Consider the following 18,900-nt stretch of genomic DNA (forward strand, 5'->3'; position numbering starts at 1 on the left):
GAGAGATCTTTAGCAATATATAAGATCGTAATAATAATGCGTCCTGACATAGACGTCTGGAACAACTTCAAAATTTTTATTGAGCAAAATAGATGACATACATTTTTAATTATATATCCCAATATTATCTTTCCCATTATTATCTTTAAATTCTTATTTAATTTCTAGCTGTATACAGAAGCTTGTACGGATATACTAAATTAAGTAGACATTCTTGGCATTAGATTTTTTCCTCAATATATATTAAACTAATTTCTCATAAAAATATAACGTGTTATTTCAAGCACGCGTCTTTTATATTATATGACGTATATATCATGTATTATGTAATATTACTTTATCAGTTAATAGAAAGTCTATTTGTTAAAATAAAAAGAGTTTGAAATAATAATTTTATGTTAAATAAAATTAAGATAAAAATTCATAAGATTTTTTGATATATCCGTTTTAGTTGGATCTAAAACGCACAAAAGCTCAACATATCTTCACTTCACTTGCCTAGGATTTTACATCATGAAATCTTATGAACTTTCACATACAACGATTCGCTCACTTTGAGCGAAGCATTACTTGAATTTTTATCTCCGGTTACTCGTCTTTCATTGCCTTTCAGCGTGACATATGCTGTTCAGATCTATGAAGAAATTTCCTATGATTTGTTACTTTAAATTATATGATACGGAATTAAAGAAAGAGAAATAGAATTATTAGGCGAAAAAATTATAACAGGTGTGTGTGTCAGAAAATAGCGGGAAGACCTTTTTTTATGTTCTGTATAAATATTATGTTACACTATACACACTCTTTACAATTTTACAACAGCAGGCCAACGAGCGAGTTTAGCTTGCTACATTATACACGCAGATAATTATTCACAACCGAATGAGGAGACAAGTCGAAAGCTTAATCAATAAAAAATTAGTAACAGAAATCAACGAATTATTTTACGCTGTCCCAGATTCATTCCTGATTCTCAATTCATAAAAAAAATTTTCCATCTCGTTCATGATCGATTTGTCTACAAAGAAATTCATATAATTTTCGACATATCGATCCTTTTATTTTGTGTAATTAAAATTTTTCTAAATATTCATTTTTTTTCAAATTTATCGTATTTTTATTAACACGGAATAAATATATTTTTTCTTTCTTTTTTTTTGTTTGTTAAGTGAATGCTTCGAAACATTTAATGGCAGAAAACAGGAGCAGTTGGCGCATTTCTTGAATGTCTGTATTATAATTATGCCACATTTATATGATGTAATATTTATAGACTTAGGTGCACTGATTATCTTCGTGATATCTTGTATATATTTTTTATAAATATATCAAAGGATAAAGCGCATGTCTTAATGACATATCTCTTTCCGATGTGAACGAATATTATTTATACAGTTTCACTAGCATCCTTACTATCTCGCTGGCACAGCTGGCATTTTCTCAAGGAAGTCTTGCTCGATTACAGTCTCCAATTGCGTGTTATTTATCGGCACGTACGTGTCGCACGTAGCGCGACTAAGGCTCGAGAAGAAATGATGCAAATCTTGCAAAGACCGAACGTTATTCGACGTTAGTAGAAGTTCTCCCGGATTTCTTTTGGGCGGTGGACCTTCTGGCTTGAACTGTAAAAAGAGATTGGTACCAATTTTACAAAAAATAAAAAAGGAAAATTCCTATTTAATATATGATAAAAAAACAATATGAAACAATACGTAAAAAAAAAAAAATAAAAAATGAAAAATGAAAAATGAAAAATTACGTCTGTAACGCTAAATATTGCACAACACTACTCGACTCGAGATCGCACATTGGCTTAGTTGCAAAAATGAATGTACACACACACACACACACACACACACACACACACACACACACACACACACACACACACACACACACACACACACACACACACACACACGCTTTTGCTTTCTCACGTTCTAAAATAAAATAAGTATTTCAGTATTGCTGACAGCGTTTGTACACTAAGTTCTTGTAATTTTGAATCTTGTGATATATATACCAGTTATAGCAAACGCGAAATTTGGATCACTATTATTTAAGAAATAGAAATAGAAATAGAAATTTTTATTTTTCTCAGGGAAAAAATGATTAACTAATGATATACTACTAGTAACAAAGGAATGAATTAAGAATTTTTTCGTAACGTAATAACAGCAATGTCTTTAAGCGGAACCGATATAAGAGCAGGGTCATAGTGATAATTGAGACTACTTATACAGTTTAATCCTAAGAGTATATACCAAGTTTGTCGATCGTCCGTACAGAAACAATCACAGCGATGGCCTGGTTGAAAATCTTATCTTATTACATTTTGTGCACTGTAATAGTTGTTACTGCACGTGAGTATCAAAGCAATATGATCATTTAAAAGATTCCTTCATATTTCTCTCTTTTAAAAGAAAAACATAGGCTTATATAATGATGCTTTCTTTCAATTCTCTTCTTGCTATAATATTCTACTTTCTTTTATTTATACGGGATATTTAAATTTATAATTTAAAAATTAAATTGTACCTTGATAATTTTATGAAAGAAAAATCAATCATTCTTAGAATTGATAAAAAAAAAGATGAAATTTAAAAAAGTGAAACATAATTCGTCTATTCATTTTTTTTGTTTATGGTAATTATATTCTGAATGCTCTTGATACAATTGAATATGATTTTAATGTAAGTTAATTGACATTAATTATGAGAACAAATATATATTAATGAAGAGCTGCAGATAGAACAACCTTTCTTACGAAGTTAATTTAATCAATTCCATCTCCTCTTTAAACGAGAAAATTATTTAATTTTTTTAATTCTTATTTTAAACTAAGTCTTTTAAACATTAGATAAATAAAAAATATTAAACCAGAAACGCGATTTACAAAACATCGCATAATAATCTATTTCATTTTTCAATATTTATTTAATTAAATAAATAAAAAGAATTAATTTTATTCACACTTTACTAATGTGCTACTATTCAATTAATAAATATTGCGAATTTAATTATCACAGAGTACATGGGCGATTACGATTTTGATTTCTATGAAGATTTACCAACGGACCGCTCAAAAAGTTTCAATAAAGAATACAACAGTATCGGGCAAGATGACTTTTACATTGCAAACAATCTCGATGACACAGAGAATCAAGATGGCACGTATCTTAGTTCAAATTACGCTGTTTTTAGAAACAGTATCGATTCTTTTGAAAGGAGTCTCTTCGATAAGCAGTTTAACTGGTACAAACTGTCTGAGAAAGTTTATAGATACACCAAGCATCGAATTTCCGGATACGATTGCGATGAATTTGATTATATGCGTTCAAGGAAGATTCAAGAGTGCGACGACAAATCGATTTGGATGCATTGTCTTTGCCAATTCACATGTTCGAAGCCGGATGAAGTGGACTGTTACACACCGTGCAGAAGTGGATGTGAATGCAAGGAAGAGTACGTTTTTGACGAGAAAGCACAAAGATATCTGTTACCCGAGGAATGTTCGATAGAAAATTACAATTACAATTACTAAATTTTATATTCTCATTCTTAACATTCATTAAACTACTCTTATGCTACTAAACTGCGCCGAATAATTTATCATGTCATAAAAGCAATCGCGGTAACTTACCTTACTGTCCATCAATTTCGCTATTCTTGTAATATGCGGCACAAAGTCCGAGGATAAGTTGTTGTTATCTGTACAACCTGCCGCTGCGTCTCCGACGAACGCCCATTTATACCTGTAAACGAGATAATATAGATTACTTCAGAATGGAGTAAATGTAGCTTCAAAATTTTTCTCCTTCCGCTTACATCTGAAACTGTGGTAATCTGTGTGCGGGCAACAGTAACGCGAGATCTAGCAGCTTGGCAGCGGCCAGTTGCAATTGTAACCAGTGAGGATGCCCATGTGCTTGCAGTCCGTTGCTGGCGTTAACAGCCCATGATGAGTCCAGAGCCGATAATAACTTGATGTGCGAACTGTGTGCAAAGAAATATAAATAATGTGTCATTTAATATATTGCTAGTGGATAACAAAGAGCAAAAATTTTTTTGGAATCATAATTTAATATCCACAAGAATAATACGCAATTTCCCTGTAGAAGTCAATCAACAAGATACAAGATTGTTATTAGTAATAGTAATACCCTTTGACATTCATGTTCGACACAGTGATGTAAAGGGCTTTTTATGCTCCCAAGTTCTTTTAAATATATTTGTATCTATAGCCAAGTACTTTTTTCTTAGCAAATACTTGCATTTAGTCTTTTGAGTATTTATTTGTTTTTGAAATATTTATCATATATTTTCATATTCAAAATTGATAGTTTGTGTAATGTAAAAATAATTTTAGTATATGATATGAAAATGATTTTTGTGCGTATTGTGAATTTATTTTAAATGTTATATTTTTAAGTATTGAAATTAAAGTATCTTTTACATCACTGTACTCGAGTTTCCTTACGACATTAACAGTATGCATACGCGTGCGGTATGTACGTCGGATATGCATTGGGCCATTGAGTTACCTGCTATGACGACTGCCGTCCCAACACCATTCAAGTTATGGAGGCACCACAAATCCCATCAAATTGCGAAGATGCCGAAACAGAGCCAAAACAATACGATATTAGATAGTATCCATGTTAGTAGGGCGGGAGGGGAGGGACATACACAGACAAATATTCTGCTATTTAATATCCTCAATATCTATACACATATATAAGACCACGAGAAATGATCTTATATCACATAATTTTATCTCGTTTCTCTTCCATGTATTATAAGACTCCATTTTTCGTCGCAATCACATTTCGAGAATTTTGAAAATATTGGTGATTATTGGATCAAATTATTGATTTCAAAAGTAGTGTGGAATATCAATCATGCCAGTAGTGTATATTAATAATATATTTCCATAAAAAGATTTTGCATTATAGCATTTTTTTGCGATGTTAACGAATCTTAGAGAGAAATCAGAATATAATAATAATAATAATAAATGCCAAACCGATACTGATTGTTCATGTATAATAAAATAACGCATATATTAAAAATATAATTTTGAAAGAAGATTAAAAATGAAGTAATTTCAATACTTAATAAACAATCGCATATTGTAAACGTACATGCACATACGAAGCAACAGCGTCCCACAAGCAAGTTTGTCCAAAATAAGCACCTAGATTAGATAAATTTACGTACCTAAACTCTTCGCTATCTGTATTTAATTCCTGCTCAATATAGAGGAATACTTGAACAAGCTCGCTAACAATAACTGGCCATAAGGATGTTGCGTGTTGTGGTGACATTCTCAATAGCAGTACGCGAAAACAGAGAAACACTTGCGCCTGAATAGACGGGATTACTTGAGGTAGACGTAAACTGTCTGCTAAACGTTCTAAAAATAAAATAATCAGTGTGTGAAAACAATTATTAAATATATATAATATAGTCTATAAATGTATCTCGCAAATATATGTACCTTGTATCTCCGGCATATATTTATGATATTGATCCATTTCACTACAAAGGATGACGAACGCCAAACGTTTCAAGAGCTGCGCTTTCTGCTCATATTCCTGTTCCTTCGAAGAAAATATACTGATCCCGCTGCCTTGAGCCATGGAAACGCGATCTATTTAACAGATCAGTAATATGTTAATTTATTTGATTATAATTGATGCACGCATTACGTAAATATAGTAAAAAAAAAATGTGTTACTCATTAAATCTCTGAAAGTAGTGTTGTCGTGCGTCATTAGATTGTCTATTATGGTTCTCCAATATGGCAGACAAGCCGGTATCATTTGGAAAAAGGCCGAGTCAAGTAACAAGTCTAAAACATCCTTGCGCCATGCCTTTCTCGTGTACTGATATCCTGATAAGGAAGCCAGTAGTTGAGAACAGGCGGTGAATGAAGCGATATTTTTTATCCTGTAAATTAGATAAAGTAAGCAAAGTTCATGTTATTCTTTTTTGTGTGAATCTTAGAGAAAAAACAAAATCTTTACAGTTGAACTTACAGCTTTACAGCTAACTTACGTGTGATTCTTGAGATAAGGTGTAACATTATACATGAGATTTGTCAGAAGCGTTACCACACGTTCCTTTTCTTGCGAACCATAACTGACATCCAACAGTGGTGCAAGTATTTCCGCTAATACCGCTTGCGCTTGAACACTGTATGCCGCGTTAGGTGGGGTTCCAGGTGTTACTGTAACACAAAACTTTCAATGAATATACAGAGGAAAAATATAGAGCTATTTTTTTTTACAATTATCAACTATATAAGAAAAAAAAATAAAGATAAAGCGCGATAACAAAAAGATTTTGCTATTACTTTAAATATTCTTAAATATATCTATAAAATAAATTGCATGTTACGCACCAGCACCATTTTTTCCCTCTTTACCTTCCGAAGAACCTTCGACCACTTCAAAAACATCCTCGCGGACGGCCAAATTCCTTCTTAGCCATGTTGTTTGCTCTAAACAGGCACCAGCTATTTGCGAACACGATTCGATCAACTAAAATGTTTTTTAAAAACATCCAACAATCGTGTTAATTATTATACAATACATAAATATATTATACAATATATAAATAAATAATAACCTTTGCAGACACGTCTTGCAAATCTTTGATATCTTTCTTCTCTTGCATAGGTGGGCACTTTTGTACATATTCGTTTAGTATAGCCAGTAAGAGAAATTGGGCAGGTGCTGTTAGCGATAGACCATCCTTTAATAAACTAAACAAGGATGCCCAAGATTCAATAAGCGATTGCGACGTATTACTCTGCATATACACATAAAGTAATTCGAGCACTGAGACTTCCAATGAGAAATCTTGCTTGACTCCATGTATCGGCGGTGGCGTTTTCACTACTTGATGTACGGTATGCACCAAAGTATCAATAGGCATAACACGAATCGCACTAACAAGGTGAACCATTACTTGCTGATTAGGACACGCTTCTGGAAGTATCTGTGAAACAAATAGCAATTAGAAAAAAAAACATTTTTTCCAAAACTGCTATTAGTTGTTCCTCATCTTATTATTTATTTTTTAAATTAGATACAAGATGTCCTTTACCTTTTTTGATGCGGCGGATGATTGGCGCCTTTCATGCCAGGCAACTGCGACTGCAGCCAAGAAGTTGGCTCCATGATGGAAAGAGATTGGAGACAGGAGTTCTAACAATTGATATTTGACTATTCTCGGACTACCCACCACACAACTGGCTTGTTCACTATACAATATTATTAAAAGAATGCATTAATATAATATAAATTTTCTACATATTTTTAATTAAAGAACACAAATAAAATATACTTGTCTTTTGTTGCCAAAACCGCTTGCCATAAGGCAGACAACGATGCTATTATTCTTGGCAAATGACTTAATGCTGTTCTCCTTGCATGTTGTTGCAGCTCATTTGCGCCACTTTTATCTTTAGCTGTGGATAAATCCTACAGCAAACAAAAACTTTGCTATAATGTACCGAATAAATCAAATATTGATTAATATCATATAATCAAATAATATATTTCGTTCAACTAACCGGAGAAAGTGGGCTGGGCATAAAGACATGTATAAGATTATTGAATATTTGCCCAGGATTAGCACCGGGAATTCCCGTTTGTATAGTACCACTTAATGGCTGATTAAACGAGAATCCGATTTGCTGGGAAGTATCCAACAGACAGTAATGGAGTAAATATGTCAAAGCTTCCAAATGTGTCACTGTGTAATCTGCAGGCAAGCAGCATTCCACTGTGCTTATATCTTGCAATTTTGATGTCAATATCGCATCTTCGCTAATATAATATGATGCCAGATGCTCAATATTATTGCATAATTGATGAATAACTGATGTTACAACAGATGTTAAAGACGGTCCCATAAAAGGCAGGCTGGACGTAACAAGGGTTGTCCAATGTTGATGAAGATGCCTCATATGATCCTACAAAATTTATATCCATTACAACAAATCATTATCTCGTTGGAAATCACTTTTTGCTTAATCAAATAAATTCATAATTTATACAATCAATTCTTATAATTTAAATACATTTTATAATAAAAATATTCTATATAATTTAATAAAATAAATTGATAATCTTGTCTAAGAAATACATATAAATTTTAGAATTGATTTGAACAATATATATTGAAACAAATAACATACGAGTTGCAAGGCGCTAAGAATACTAGCAAGAAACATTGGTTGCTGTGGTATTGCTGCCCCAGAAACGTATTTCAATGTCAAAGTATTCCCGATCAAATTTGATGCTCGTGTCGGCGAACTTGGTATGGGAGACATTGTAGAATTAATTTCCTCTCCTTTTTGACTACTGCACTGATGTTCCAACATAATTAATGCTAACAATAACCTTGAAAAATAATAAATCAATTTTATAAAAAATTATACAAATATAACTGAAAGTAATTGTAATACCAATGTGAGTTTCATCAGTCATAGATTAGTAAAATATATTCTTATTAAATTTATCGAATAATTATTATATTATTATATTATTATATTACCGTAACAATTGTATTTGAAAAGCTTCCGTATGATCACTCGCTCTATATTTACATTTGTTAACATCATTATCAATAAATGGATCATTAAATAATACGATTTCTTCAGTAAACGTGGAAACATCTTCGTTTTCCTTGTGAGCATTCTTCATACTCATAACACTGGACACAAGACAATGCAGAGCAACTTTTTGTACTTTACATTTAGTCAATAAATCAACTATGTAGCAACTAAAGCCTTTCCCAGAATCACGAACGATCGGGATTAACTCAGAAAATATTAGCGTCAGTAATTCTGCACTCGCAAGTTGTACCTGTAGAAAATATTATTGTCAATACTAACAAGATTAACAATGTCCATTAAAAATAAAAAAAAAGTTAATAAGTTTCATAATACAAACATTAATATTTAATTAAAAATCTTATAATTTCTTAATTTGTGTATCTTCTTAAAAAATGCTTTTTTATAGACATTTTTTAAAAATTAAACACATACTTGGCGATTACCCGCGATCTCTTCATATGTAAGTCTCATTTGCCCTAGATTTGGATAGTAGCTTCTCGCGAAGTATAGACATACGCTTATCAACACTTCCAAATACATACTACTTCTGTAAGCCGCTATAAATTCCGTATTAGCTATATCACCATGAAAGTTCCTGCCAAAAACACTTTTCCTATGTCTTGCTAATAAGTTTAATAACACTGTGTTCTTCGTTGTGTTTGTTACACCAGTCGTCGCTGCACAACACAGAAACATTCGCGTGTTCGTCAAGAGTTCGTTCCTGAGAGTACGCAGAGCATAAAGAGTTCTGGCTGAATCGTATACTCCACAGTAGAGTAACATGTGGGAGTGAAGATTGTGGACACCCAAGCCAACATTTCGGTTAGTTTTTGCATTATGTTGCGGAACTTCTTCCTGCAGGATAAAAAATATTAAAAGACTATCGTAATATTATCATTTCAAGATAAGCTAAATAATAAGATACTTGCGTTTTTAGGTGATTCGCCAATGTCGCATAGTTGCATCGCGCGATCGAGTACTTCATTCAGAATTTCTTCGACTATACTGGTGCTGCTGGAGTTGCTGAAGTACTCTTCCGCAGTGGTACTGACGTCCAATTCGCCATCGTCGTCATCCATCGTCCAGCTAGGTACCTCTACGCTCGCTTCGAAACTGCCAATATCATGATCATAATTTGTATTGAACTCATTTGTGCTGTAATATCTGCCCTTTATGATAGTGCCCGCTACTTCTCTGGAACTGCCTGGCATTATAAGAGTTTCCTTCTTTTGTTTGGACTGTTTGTTAGTTACTTCAGGACTGCTCGAGTCTAAACTATTAGTTATGGAATCCGACGACGAATCGACATCGTCGTTTAGTTTCTTGTAGCTACTCTTATCCTTCGCTTTCAGGCTGGAATTCGCCGATTCGAAAAGACTTTCGTCTAAACTGGCAGTAGAACCTTTGTCGAAATCAATTTTCTTAAAGCGAGTGGCATTTTTCAGCAACTCCGTTGTTAAATTCGTTTTGCGCATACTGGGCAGCGAATCATCCTCCGTAAAGGAATCATTTGAATTTTCATTACAATTGATCGAGAGAGGATTTACGAATACGGAAATTTTCCTGTTGCCAGATATACTGGGCGGTACTTCAAGTTCTTTCATAAATTGATTTCTTTCGGTGACATAGTGATTGCAATTATCTCCAGTCGCCAACGTTGTTACCGCAAAGATTCGTTTTATCTTCACAGGATTTATCGCCTGCTTCTTCTTTTTACCCTTTTTCCACTTTTTATCTTCATCCACGTTATCGCTCACGTGATATATTACATTACCATCGACCGAACTGATTGCGTAAATTTTCGCGGCGCCCTCAGTGTCATCTTGAATCTCTGATTTCTCCTCCACGGGATCATTCTTCGTTAGGACGGTATTACTGTGTTGTATGCTCACGTGAAGAACGCTCATACGGCATGTGGATGGATCTAATAATATTGTCAGCAGGGGATCTATTACGCGTGATATGTCGCCACGCATTAAGGAATGTAACAGCCATGATTGGGCCTGCAGCTTTAACGGCGAATTATCCGCAAGCTGAAGATTATCCAACATTTTCAATAAAGATCTATACAACATAACAGAAGACAAAAACTTTGTAAAAACTGTAATTATAACTGGGTACATTGAAAAAAGAATTTACGAAATTTGAATGAATATTTGTTTAAATAGTATCACTGGGCCATTTGTTTACAGAAAATAAATATTTATTTGATTTAAAAAAATGATATTTAAATTAAATATAATTTTAAATTAAACAAATATTTATTCAAATTTCATGAATTTTTTTTCAGTGTAGATATTAATTGGACAGATACTATAAAAATTGTTTTACTTACTGGTCAAAAGTTCTGAGACAGCCACGCAATCTTGGATTCGTTTCGATCTCTCGTCCTAAATGCCACAAAGTAGCAAATCTACCGAAGGCCTCAATTCTCTTCTCAGGGTTTTCAGAGGTAAGTTCGGATCCTATTAGGTTCTCAACCGCATCACAAGAATTGTATAAAGCATGATGTAATTCATGCATAAGTTCTACGCAGCGCATTCTGAATTTATGGGCGGGAAGTTCGCCCAGATGATGCCACAAGGAATGTGCCAGTACCTTTGTATTAAAAATAATTTTGTTTAATATCTCATGTATTTTCAATCAAATATTGAATGCAGAAATACTACAGAACCTACCTGAAATACATTAGTATACTGCATCAAGTAAGTTATGTGCCATTGCTTCAATAGGGGAACGATAACAACCGTCGTCACACCCTCTCCACTTTTCGGATGTGTCTCGACATCGTTATGTGCTTTTAACAATGCAACTAAGTCCAATAACGTAGCAATGCTCGTTAACTGTAATGCGGGTTGCTTCTGCAACCAGCAAGAACAGACTATTAAAATTTTCAACCAATCCGGAAGAACGTGCTCGAATTTCGGTTCCTCTTCTACGAGTACGTCGTCGCCAGGCAAAAAGTATTTTGGAAATGTGGACAATTCGACGAACAAGCTGGACGCTATTTTCATGGTTTCAATCCATTCTGATTGAGTCGTCATATCAAGAAATAGATGAAAAATATCCAAGCATTTGGTATCTTCAGTTACGGATGAGTCTTGACTAAAGAATCCGGAATCATCTATGCTTAATCTCGAATTTAGCATAAATTCCAAGTAACGCATTCTCTCGTCGAAACTCTTTCTTGGAGAAGACACCACTAAATGATCGAACATATCCTGCACTGTTCTCTCTTTGCTAAGTATCCGATTGCTAATTAATTTAACGTAAAATATCTCGTATTGCCGGAGACACTTTTCTAACATGGAATGCTGTGCCTGAAACGCTGGAGATGGTCCCCTACATAAGGATCCTGTCGATCCCATTGGAGTAACATTTTTAAAATGTTTTAACATGGACAGACGACTGTCTGAAGATTGAATCACTGATGAAGAGATATCATCGATTTCGACGCAGTTTGCTTTAATATCATCCATACTTTTATTTCTAGGTAAAGATTTCGTATCTTCACTCACTACAACGGATATGCTACTGCCATCAGCCTGTATAGTGTATGTGTCGTTTAACTTGGAAGTGCTTTTACTTCCTTTTTTTTTCGATTTCTTTTCGCTTCTTTTAGTGGTACCGCCAGAATTGGCTCTTCTTCTTGTACTTGGGCTTTTCTCCGTGAAGGAAATATTGGATGTATCGGGCTTATTCAATTTACTATCTGATTGACTCTTCTCTAAAGGGATTGCCGTCAGAGAATTATCACTGGGGACTGTAATGCTATTCAGAGACGTGTCCAACTTGGCATCTATTTCACACTTATCCACATGAGTAGTTATCATTGTTGGTTGCACCTTCGATAAGATCTTGGCGCACAATTTGAGACTTTTCGAGATTTCTATTGGGGACAGAATATTATTGTGATGTAAAAGTTTGCTGATTATTTCGTAAAATAAGCCAGGAAGATGTTCAGATGGCGTGTCTATAAACGCGTCCAACGACACAGTTTCAAGTAAAAATTCTGTCAGCACGCATACTTCCACGAGATTCGGCATTCCACTACCAACTGGTCTTACAACAACGTCTTCGATCGCGACTTGCATTTTTGCTCTAGTATTACAGGCTTTCTCAAACAGATGCCCACAATGTATCCAGATGTAAGATGGTTCCAAAGTTGAGAATAACAGATTTGCAGACTTTACCACTTCATTTGCTTTCGGTGTGTGACTTGTTTGCATGAATTGTTTGCATGCATTATAAAATGTCCTAAAATGAATAACACAAGGTTATTAAAAAATATATTGATGAATAGTTTCAATTTTAACAGATTTTATTTTATAATTATATAGCACAGACGATCTTACCTAAATACTTCAAACAGAATATCATCTAAAATTATTGGTCCAATATCCACCTTATCAAGTAATGAGACAAGTATCCTATATGGCTTTAGATCTTGCGAATTTTCTTCACATACTTCTTTAAGTAGATATTTTATTGCTTCAACTAACATTTCCTTAGAATACATATCAAAGTATGTTACACTTTCTTTAGTGTCTGCAATCGCATGATTCTTCTTCTTTAAAATTGATGTGCTTACTTCAGTGCCCAACAGCCAAGCAAACAAACGTCTACAATTACACGATAAAAAAATATATAAAATAAAATAAGAATGTTACATATTGCAGCTTCCTTTACCTGTTTAAGCTCATATCCCTTCGCAATATAGTAACTAAAGCAGCTTTTATTAACAGTATCATATCTAGATGTGTCAATTGATTATTATGCATAGGAAAACCTATCAACAGAAAATCCAGTGCACTTCTTTGCACTAGCACTGAAGTGTCTTGTACTCCAGCACACAAGGCTGAAATCTTTTTAAATCGATACGTTAGAGAACAAAATCTTAAGATAAATTTATAGCGTTAAAATTCTTCTTACCATAATTTTAATATTAGTACCCATAATATATTTTTGCTCTTCCATCGACAGTTTTTTATTGAAATGTGCTAGCACAAATGATATCGCAGGCAATCGAATGCCAGAATTTGAAGCCAAGCAGTCCCAGAGGCACGCATAAAAATGTTCTGCACCCACACCCTCACACACTTTTTCCAGTAAGGAATTAGTTCTAATATGAAAAAATGCTCCATAAATTTCTATATTACTTATGCACATATCTATTTATGAATTATTATTTATGAATATACACAAGGAATGCTACAAAAATAACGTAGTACCTGTCAAAATGATCAGATCCATCTTCTAGGCCCAAGAGAACACCGCTTAAAAAACCACTTAATCCTGGTCTTAATCTTTCGCCAAGTGGTACAAAGTGTGTTTCGTATACTGTTAACAATGATGGTCTGACATTCATAGCAGCATGGCCCAACAATGGAAATAGTCCTAAATAAGAATAAATATAAAGAATGTGTCAAAGTAGTCTATAATTATTTCTTTCATTCAACACGTATACTCACCTGCACTATAGATAAACAGCTCATGACTAAGCCTATTAGTACCCATACACTTAAAAATAATATCATATGTCTCTAAAGCTTTCAAGTGAACACCAGAAGGTAATGCCGGATGCATACATTGGGCTAATCTCTTCGATATTTTGATTCTCCTTGGAATAACAGGAAACTTCATATGGCTCAATAACACCTTATTGAGCTTTCCTAGGGCAGAGATTAAATCTGCCCATTCACTCGTGTACTCGAAACTCTTCAGGGCCTTGTCGACAGCAGATACATAGCTATGTGATAAATACAACTTATAGCATCAAGTTTCTTAAGAGACAATGTACAAACATCAAGCTATGAAATGTAAATTACTATAACGTTGTGTGATGTTTATCGAATTACACTGTGTCAGTGATGCTAAATGTGCTAATCTTCAACTTACACCCGATACTTGGAGTCCTTCATCAACTCGTACTCCTCCAGAGCGATGGAACCCATGGTTGCGTTTTTTTCGTGACTAAAGAAATTACACTGCGACGATGTTTTTCCACCACACTTTACATGATTTTAGATCTATCTTACAGCAAAATGAATCACGGCGAAAATCCTAATTAAGCTGCAGATTTTATCGTGCGGCACATCGTATTCAGATAAAGCGGGTACCGTGGTACCTAGAAATCAATTCTTCGTGTTACCACACAAGTCCGTCTCGCGTGTCCCGTCCGCGCGAGCCCCAACTATCCTATCCCGCTCCGAGAAACAAAAATTTACCCTCTCGCTCTCTCACCGGACGAGCGACCATCCGCAGAGCCCGACTGAGCCGCAATGCCCACAATCGTTCATGATCATGTCTACGAGGCTGTGTTTATACGAGCCGAACCTATCGTCGGCCCGTTATCAACTTGGTTATCTCGTTGCGCGATCGTCGATTCCCTGCCGTCTCTCTCCTTCTACTGGAATTCAGTGGCGATTCACCATCAACCGGGCTCGAAGATTCGCGTCTCACAATTTCCTCGCAAAGAATTTTCTTATGTCTCGATCTCAAACATGTAACGGTCAATCATCAATAACCTCCAGCTGTCCTGAGCTGTCCTCCAGCTGTCTTCGGCGAGATCGTACGTGTGGTGGCGTGTGGCGCGACGCGCGCTTCCAATAGTTCCGATCGGATTATTCTGATTCCCCTTCCTTGGTTTTTCACGGGATCGAAGACTGACGAACAACTCACCTCTTTATGTTGACGTTGTGCACGTGACGATCGAATTGACATGAATCATACGTTTATCTGATATGCGTTGGTCCGTCCGTAGATGGAATGAATCTTTCTGACGAACTCGAATGATTGAGGATCATCTCAATCGAGTGAAATCGGCGATTAATTTAACCGTTGGAATGTCTAAAAGTAAAATTTCGAATTGTATATTTTGTTGTGTCTGATCTTTTTTTCCATATATTATAATAAAAAATGAATAATTTTGTTAACAAAATAGTATAGGTATTTTCTGATAAGTTAACTGAAGTTTGATCGAAATTATTTGATCAATTTTTTTATTCATCATGGTTATATTCCTTTTCTAACTTAATAATTCAATTTCTTTCATAATGACATGGGATTTTAGACACAATTTTGCATCATATAAATGCAGTTTCTGAAATCATGAAATGAGTAAAGGCACTCTTTATGTATTTAATTGGTAGATATAGAATGTTTGAGTCAGTATTGTCAAATTCAAACATAAACGAATTCCTTTTTTTATTATGAAACATCTTAAAATCCACGATCCATGCCATTTTCTTTGCAATTGTGCATGAATAACAAAAGGAAAAAATATAACAAGTCGAAGCATCGCACTAAAATCTCTCTTGTTTCCTACACAGCCTCCGAGATTTTAGCTTTTAATAAAATTCATAAAGATTATACTCATAAATGTAACAAACTTTGTCAAGTGATAGGTTCCGCCTGGTATTATACATCGACTTATTATAAACTTACAAAATGATTATCCGCTCATACAGAAATTCAGACGCATCACATTCGAGATTGTACAAAATTCATATGGAATGTTTACAAATACTATTTTTTCGGAAAGATAATCATATCGATGCTGTTTACACATTATTTTTCTGTTTACATTTACAAAGTATTAAAAGAAATAATATGAAATTAATGTTTAAATACTGAAAAATGTCCATGAATACATTTGCACATAAATATAACAAAACAGTCAATCTTCTAATACAATGCATTAACATAATACTCTATATTCATGCAATTTTATCACTTTGTTTCAAGTAAATGTATTGCATTTTCTCTCATGATTAACTCTCTAGTGCCCTTTTGGAAGATTAAAAATATTTAATATACAAATAATATAGGAAATAAAATATAACGAATCTGCATTTTTTGAAGATGCAACATTTAAAGAAGAAATTTCCGCGTCATATTTTTAAATTTGCATGACTGATACGCAATAATAAAAAAGCAAGAAGATAAAATTGACACGTGATATTGAAAGTATCGAGTAATAAAAGGTTATATGAACATGCCAATTTCTATATTAAAAATATCCGGCATGTATCCCATTAAAATGTACATTATTGTGTATTTTGATATTAATTCCCACGCATTTGTGATCTCGCATCAGGAACACAGTTTTGCACCCAAGGGTTGCGGTTTTGCAGTACGTTCCAGCCTTTTCTGCTGCTGTTCCATTAATCGCTGCTCCCGCTCTCTCCTTCTTTGTTCTCGCAGCACTTTGGTAGGATCATTGAAGTCGTCCACTTCCCAACCAGCGGAGTTTTCTTCCCATTCTCCTAATTCATTCTGAACACAGATGACAGGAATGTAAATCTCTGGAATCTTACAAGTTTGCAAGTATAGACTTACAGTCGGAACAGGATCCATGGCCGTGAATTTTGCAATGTTACGAGACGAGCCATCTGCATGCTTATCTTTTATTAGAATTTTTGCCTGTCTAGTGATTTTCGGAGTCATATCCTATACAAAATGCAAAGGTAAAATTTTTACTATTCTTATTAAAGTGATTGTCAGAATTAGCCTGAATTACCTCAAAAAAGTTAAGTTGTTCTTCAGTGGGCGATTCAGGAGGCTTAATTACTTGTTGTCGATATTGCTCTATCTTAGCTTGTATGGTATTAACTGGCTTATCTGGTATAACAACAATTGGATTTTCTTCCCACTTATCCCATTGCTCCAATTCCTTAAATAAGCATACTTAATAAATATTATTATAAAACCTTGACACAAAAGCAATTATATCTTCCGTTTTAGACCCGAATGCACTGATGTTACTTTGATTTTAAGAAAGAGGCTTAAAACTCTCTTTCTCTTTTTCAACTTTAAAATAAGACAAAGAAAGGTTTAAATCTTAAAGTCAAAGTAATGTTGATGCACGAGACCTTAATATAATCCATACCTTAGTATAATTCATATAATAAAGACTATATAGATCTGTTTTATATTCTTACATTAAACTCTTTCGCTAAATATTAAATATATACCTATCTTGCTTTAAATTTCAAAAGTGTACAACCATAAAAGATAGACCCAAAGATAATTTGATGATACAAAGATTGTACATTTTTTAGCTTGCTTCGATATCTTAAGGTACAGTATTTTTTATCAAAACAAGAACATATTTATAAAACTGCATAAAAAATAAATTTATTGTATACATAGGAGATACTTATTGTATAAATGAGAAGTATGTACCGTCGAGCTAGTAAGAACATTCGGCACCACGCCGACAGTGGACAAGGGGACAGAGTCGCAGGATGATCGTCTTCGACGTCGGAGGCAGCACATCGCGCGCTTAAATATCCCGAAGAGCAATACGAACAAGGCCTTAAGCCGATTCATCAAAAACTCCACAGCCATTTTCGGCACGGTCGGCTTGGACGGAGAGCTAACCTCTCCTCCGGAGCCGGAAGACGGACGTTTACGTGGTCTACCTGGCGCGGACGCAGCATTGGCGATCCATCTTGTAAGACAAGTCGTCGATTCTCCCTTACATCGTCTTGCGTCCTTCTTACACGAAATATGAAATTAATAGTAAATCGGGAAATACTCAAGTCTACTTGATACGTACATAACCTACATCCCTCTCCGGATGATTATGACGTTCCGCTATTGGTCGGCAGATCGATTACTCGATATTACGATCCTTCGATAATTGCATTCCATTATTCACTGTGCACTGCAATTATTGAAAATCTATAGTTCACGGGACGTATACTGTAAATTTTTAGTACTTGCAATAAATTGAATAAATAATAGAACGCAGCTAATGTCAAACGACATGGTCGAGATAAATAATTTAAAGAAAATAGATACAAGTATGTTGCGTTTTATATAGGTGATTCCTATAGAATCATACATCATACAAATAAAATAAATTTTTTCCTTCTTGAAAGTTTAGACTGAAGACAGAAATTATAATATTCCTTTCTTTTTTCATACATTTTTGTGATAACTAATTGATCATTTAATGTTCTTCGATTAATAGGCTTTGTTACACGGTTGCTTTATGTCTTAAATTTGTTGCGCATTCACACAGCTTATAAATATATCTTAGTTTAATTGTGTTAGAATAAGTGATTATTAGTTTGTAATAACCTAGTAAAAAATACAATATTTTATATATATATATGTGTGTGTGTGTGTGTGTGTGTGTGTGTGTGTGTGTGTGTGTGTGTGTGTGTGTGTGTGTGTACATATTCTGTAAATATAATTATAATATAATTATATATGAAACATTTTTCCGGGAATTTTATTATATATATATTTTTATTTTATTA

General features: G+C 34.1%; 3 protein-coding genes across 5 annotated transcripts; 1 reads left to right on the forward strand and 2 right to left on the reverse strand.

Moving 5' to 3' along the window:
* Positions 1-1,158: 1,158 nt before the first annotated feature.
* Positions 1,159-15,298, reverse strand: LOC108685704 (protein dopey-1 homolog). 3 transcript variants are annotated; one of them, XM_018190634.1, is made up of 26 exons: positions 14,873-15,298; positions 14,528-14,756; positions 14,101-14,378; positions 13,861-14,026; positions 13,562-13,751; positions 13,319-13,494; positions 12,985-13,251; positions 11,308-12,886; positions 10,965-11,227; positions 9,559-10,693; positions 9,062-9,484; positions 8,569-8,879; positions 8,210-8,414; positions 7,583-7,984; positions 7,354-7,490; positions 7,114-7,270; positions 6,634-7,005; positions 6,407-6,545; positions 6,061-6,232; positions 5,741-5,952; positions 5,501-5,653; positions 5,221-5,416; positions 4,545-4,556; positions 3,829-3,996; positions 3,644-3,755; positions 1,159-1,622 (listed from the first exon to the last, which is right to left on the reverse strand). In XM_018190634.1, the coding sequence occupies exons 2-26, from the start codon at positions 14,581-14,583 to the stop codon at positions 1,413-1,415; spliced, it is 7,491 nt and encodes a 2,496-aa protein (XP_018046123.1). In that variant the 5' UTR covers positions 14,584-14,756; positions 14,873-15,298; the 3' UTR covers positions 1,159-1,412. The 3 variants fall into 3 exon arrangements, with proteins under 3 accessions (XP_018046123.1, XP_018046121.1, XP_018046124.1); XM_018190632.1 differs by having other exon boundaries at positions 14,857-15,298; XM_018190635.1 differs by lacking the exon at positions 4,545-4,556 and having other exon boundaries at positions 14,857-15,298.
* On the forward strand, positions 2,263-3,628 carry LOC108685705. Its single transcript, XM_018190636.1, has 2 exons — positions 2,263-2,363; positions 3,030-3,628. The coding sequence occupies exons 1-2, from the start codon at positions 2,303-2,305 to the stop codon at positions 3,542-3,544; spliced, it is 576 nt and encodes a 191-aa protein (XP_018046125.1). The 5' UTR covers positions 2,263-2,302; the 3' UTR covers positions 3,545-3,628.
* A 502-nt stretch (positions 15,299-15,800) lies between the features above and the next one.
* On the reverse strand, positions 15,801-18,225 carry LOC108685639 (receptor-binding cancer antigen expressed on SiSo cells). Its single transcript, XM_018190525.1, has 5 exons — positions 18,192-18,225; positions 17,816-18,127; positions 17,151-17,303; positions 16,970-17,080; positions 15,801-16,906 (listed from the first exon to the last, which is right to left on the reverse strand). Exons 2-5 carry the CDS (start codon positions 17,978-17,980, stop codon positions 16,724-16,726), a joined length of 612 nt encoding a protein of 203 aa, XP_018046014.1. The 5' UTR covers positions 17,981-18,127; positions 18,192-18,225; the 3' UTR covers positions 15,801-16,723.
* Between the last annotated feature and the right edge of the window lie 675 nt (positions 18,226-18,900).

This window comes from Atta colombica, unplaced genomic scaffold, assembly GCF_001594045.1.
Source record: "Atta colombica isolate Treedump-2 unplaced genomic scaffold, Acol1.0 scaffold155, whole genome shotgun sequence".
NCBI lineage: Eukaryota > Metazoa > Arthropoda > Insecta > Hymenoptera > Formicidae > Atta > Atta colombica.

Coding starts and splice junctions, on each gene's coding strand:
- LOC108685705 (XM_018190636.1), top strand. CDS start 2,303: ATGGCCTGGTTGAAAATCTTATCTTATTACATTTTGTGCACTGTAATA. Junction 2,364..3,029: donor TGTAATAGTTGTTACTGCAC/GTGAGTATCAAA, acceptor TAATTATCACAG/AGTACATGGGCGATTACGAT.
- LOC108685704 (XM_018190634.1), bottom strand. CDS start 14,583: ATGGGTTCCATCGCTCTGGAGGAGTACGAGTTGATGAAGGACTCCAAG. Junction 6,546..6,633: donor TGCAAGACGTGTCTGCAAAG/GTTATTATTTAT, acceptor AAAACATTTTAG/TTGATCGAATCGTGTTCGCA. Junction 1,623..3,643: donor CGAAATTGATGGACAGTAAG/GTAAGTTACCGC, acceptor CTCTTTTTACAG/TTCAAGCCAGAAGGTCCACC.
- LOC108685639 (XM_018190525.1), bottom strand. CDS start 17,980: ATGGCTGTGGAGTTTTTGATGAATCGGCTTAAGGCCTTGTTCGTATTG. Junction 17,304..17,815: donor ATGTTCTTACTAGCTCGACG/GTACATACTTCT, acceptor TGCTTATTTAAG/GAATTGGAGCAATGGGATAA. Junction 16,907..16,969: donor CCATGGATCCTGTTCCGACT/GTAAGTCTATAC, acceptor ATCTGTGTTCAG/AATGAATTAGGAGAATGGGA.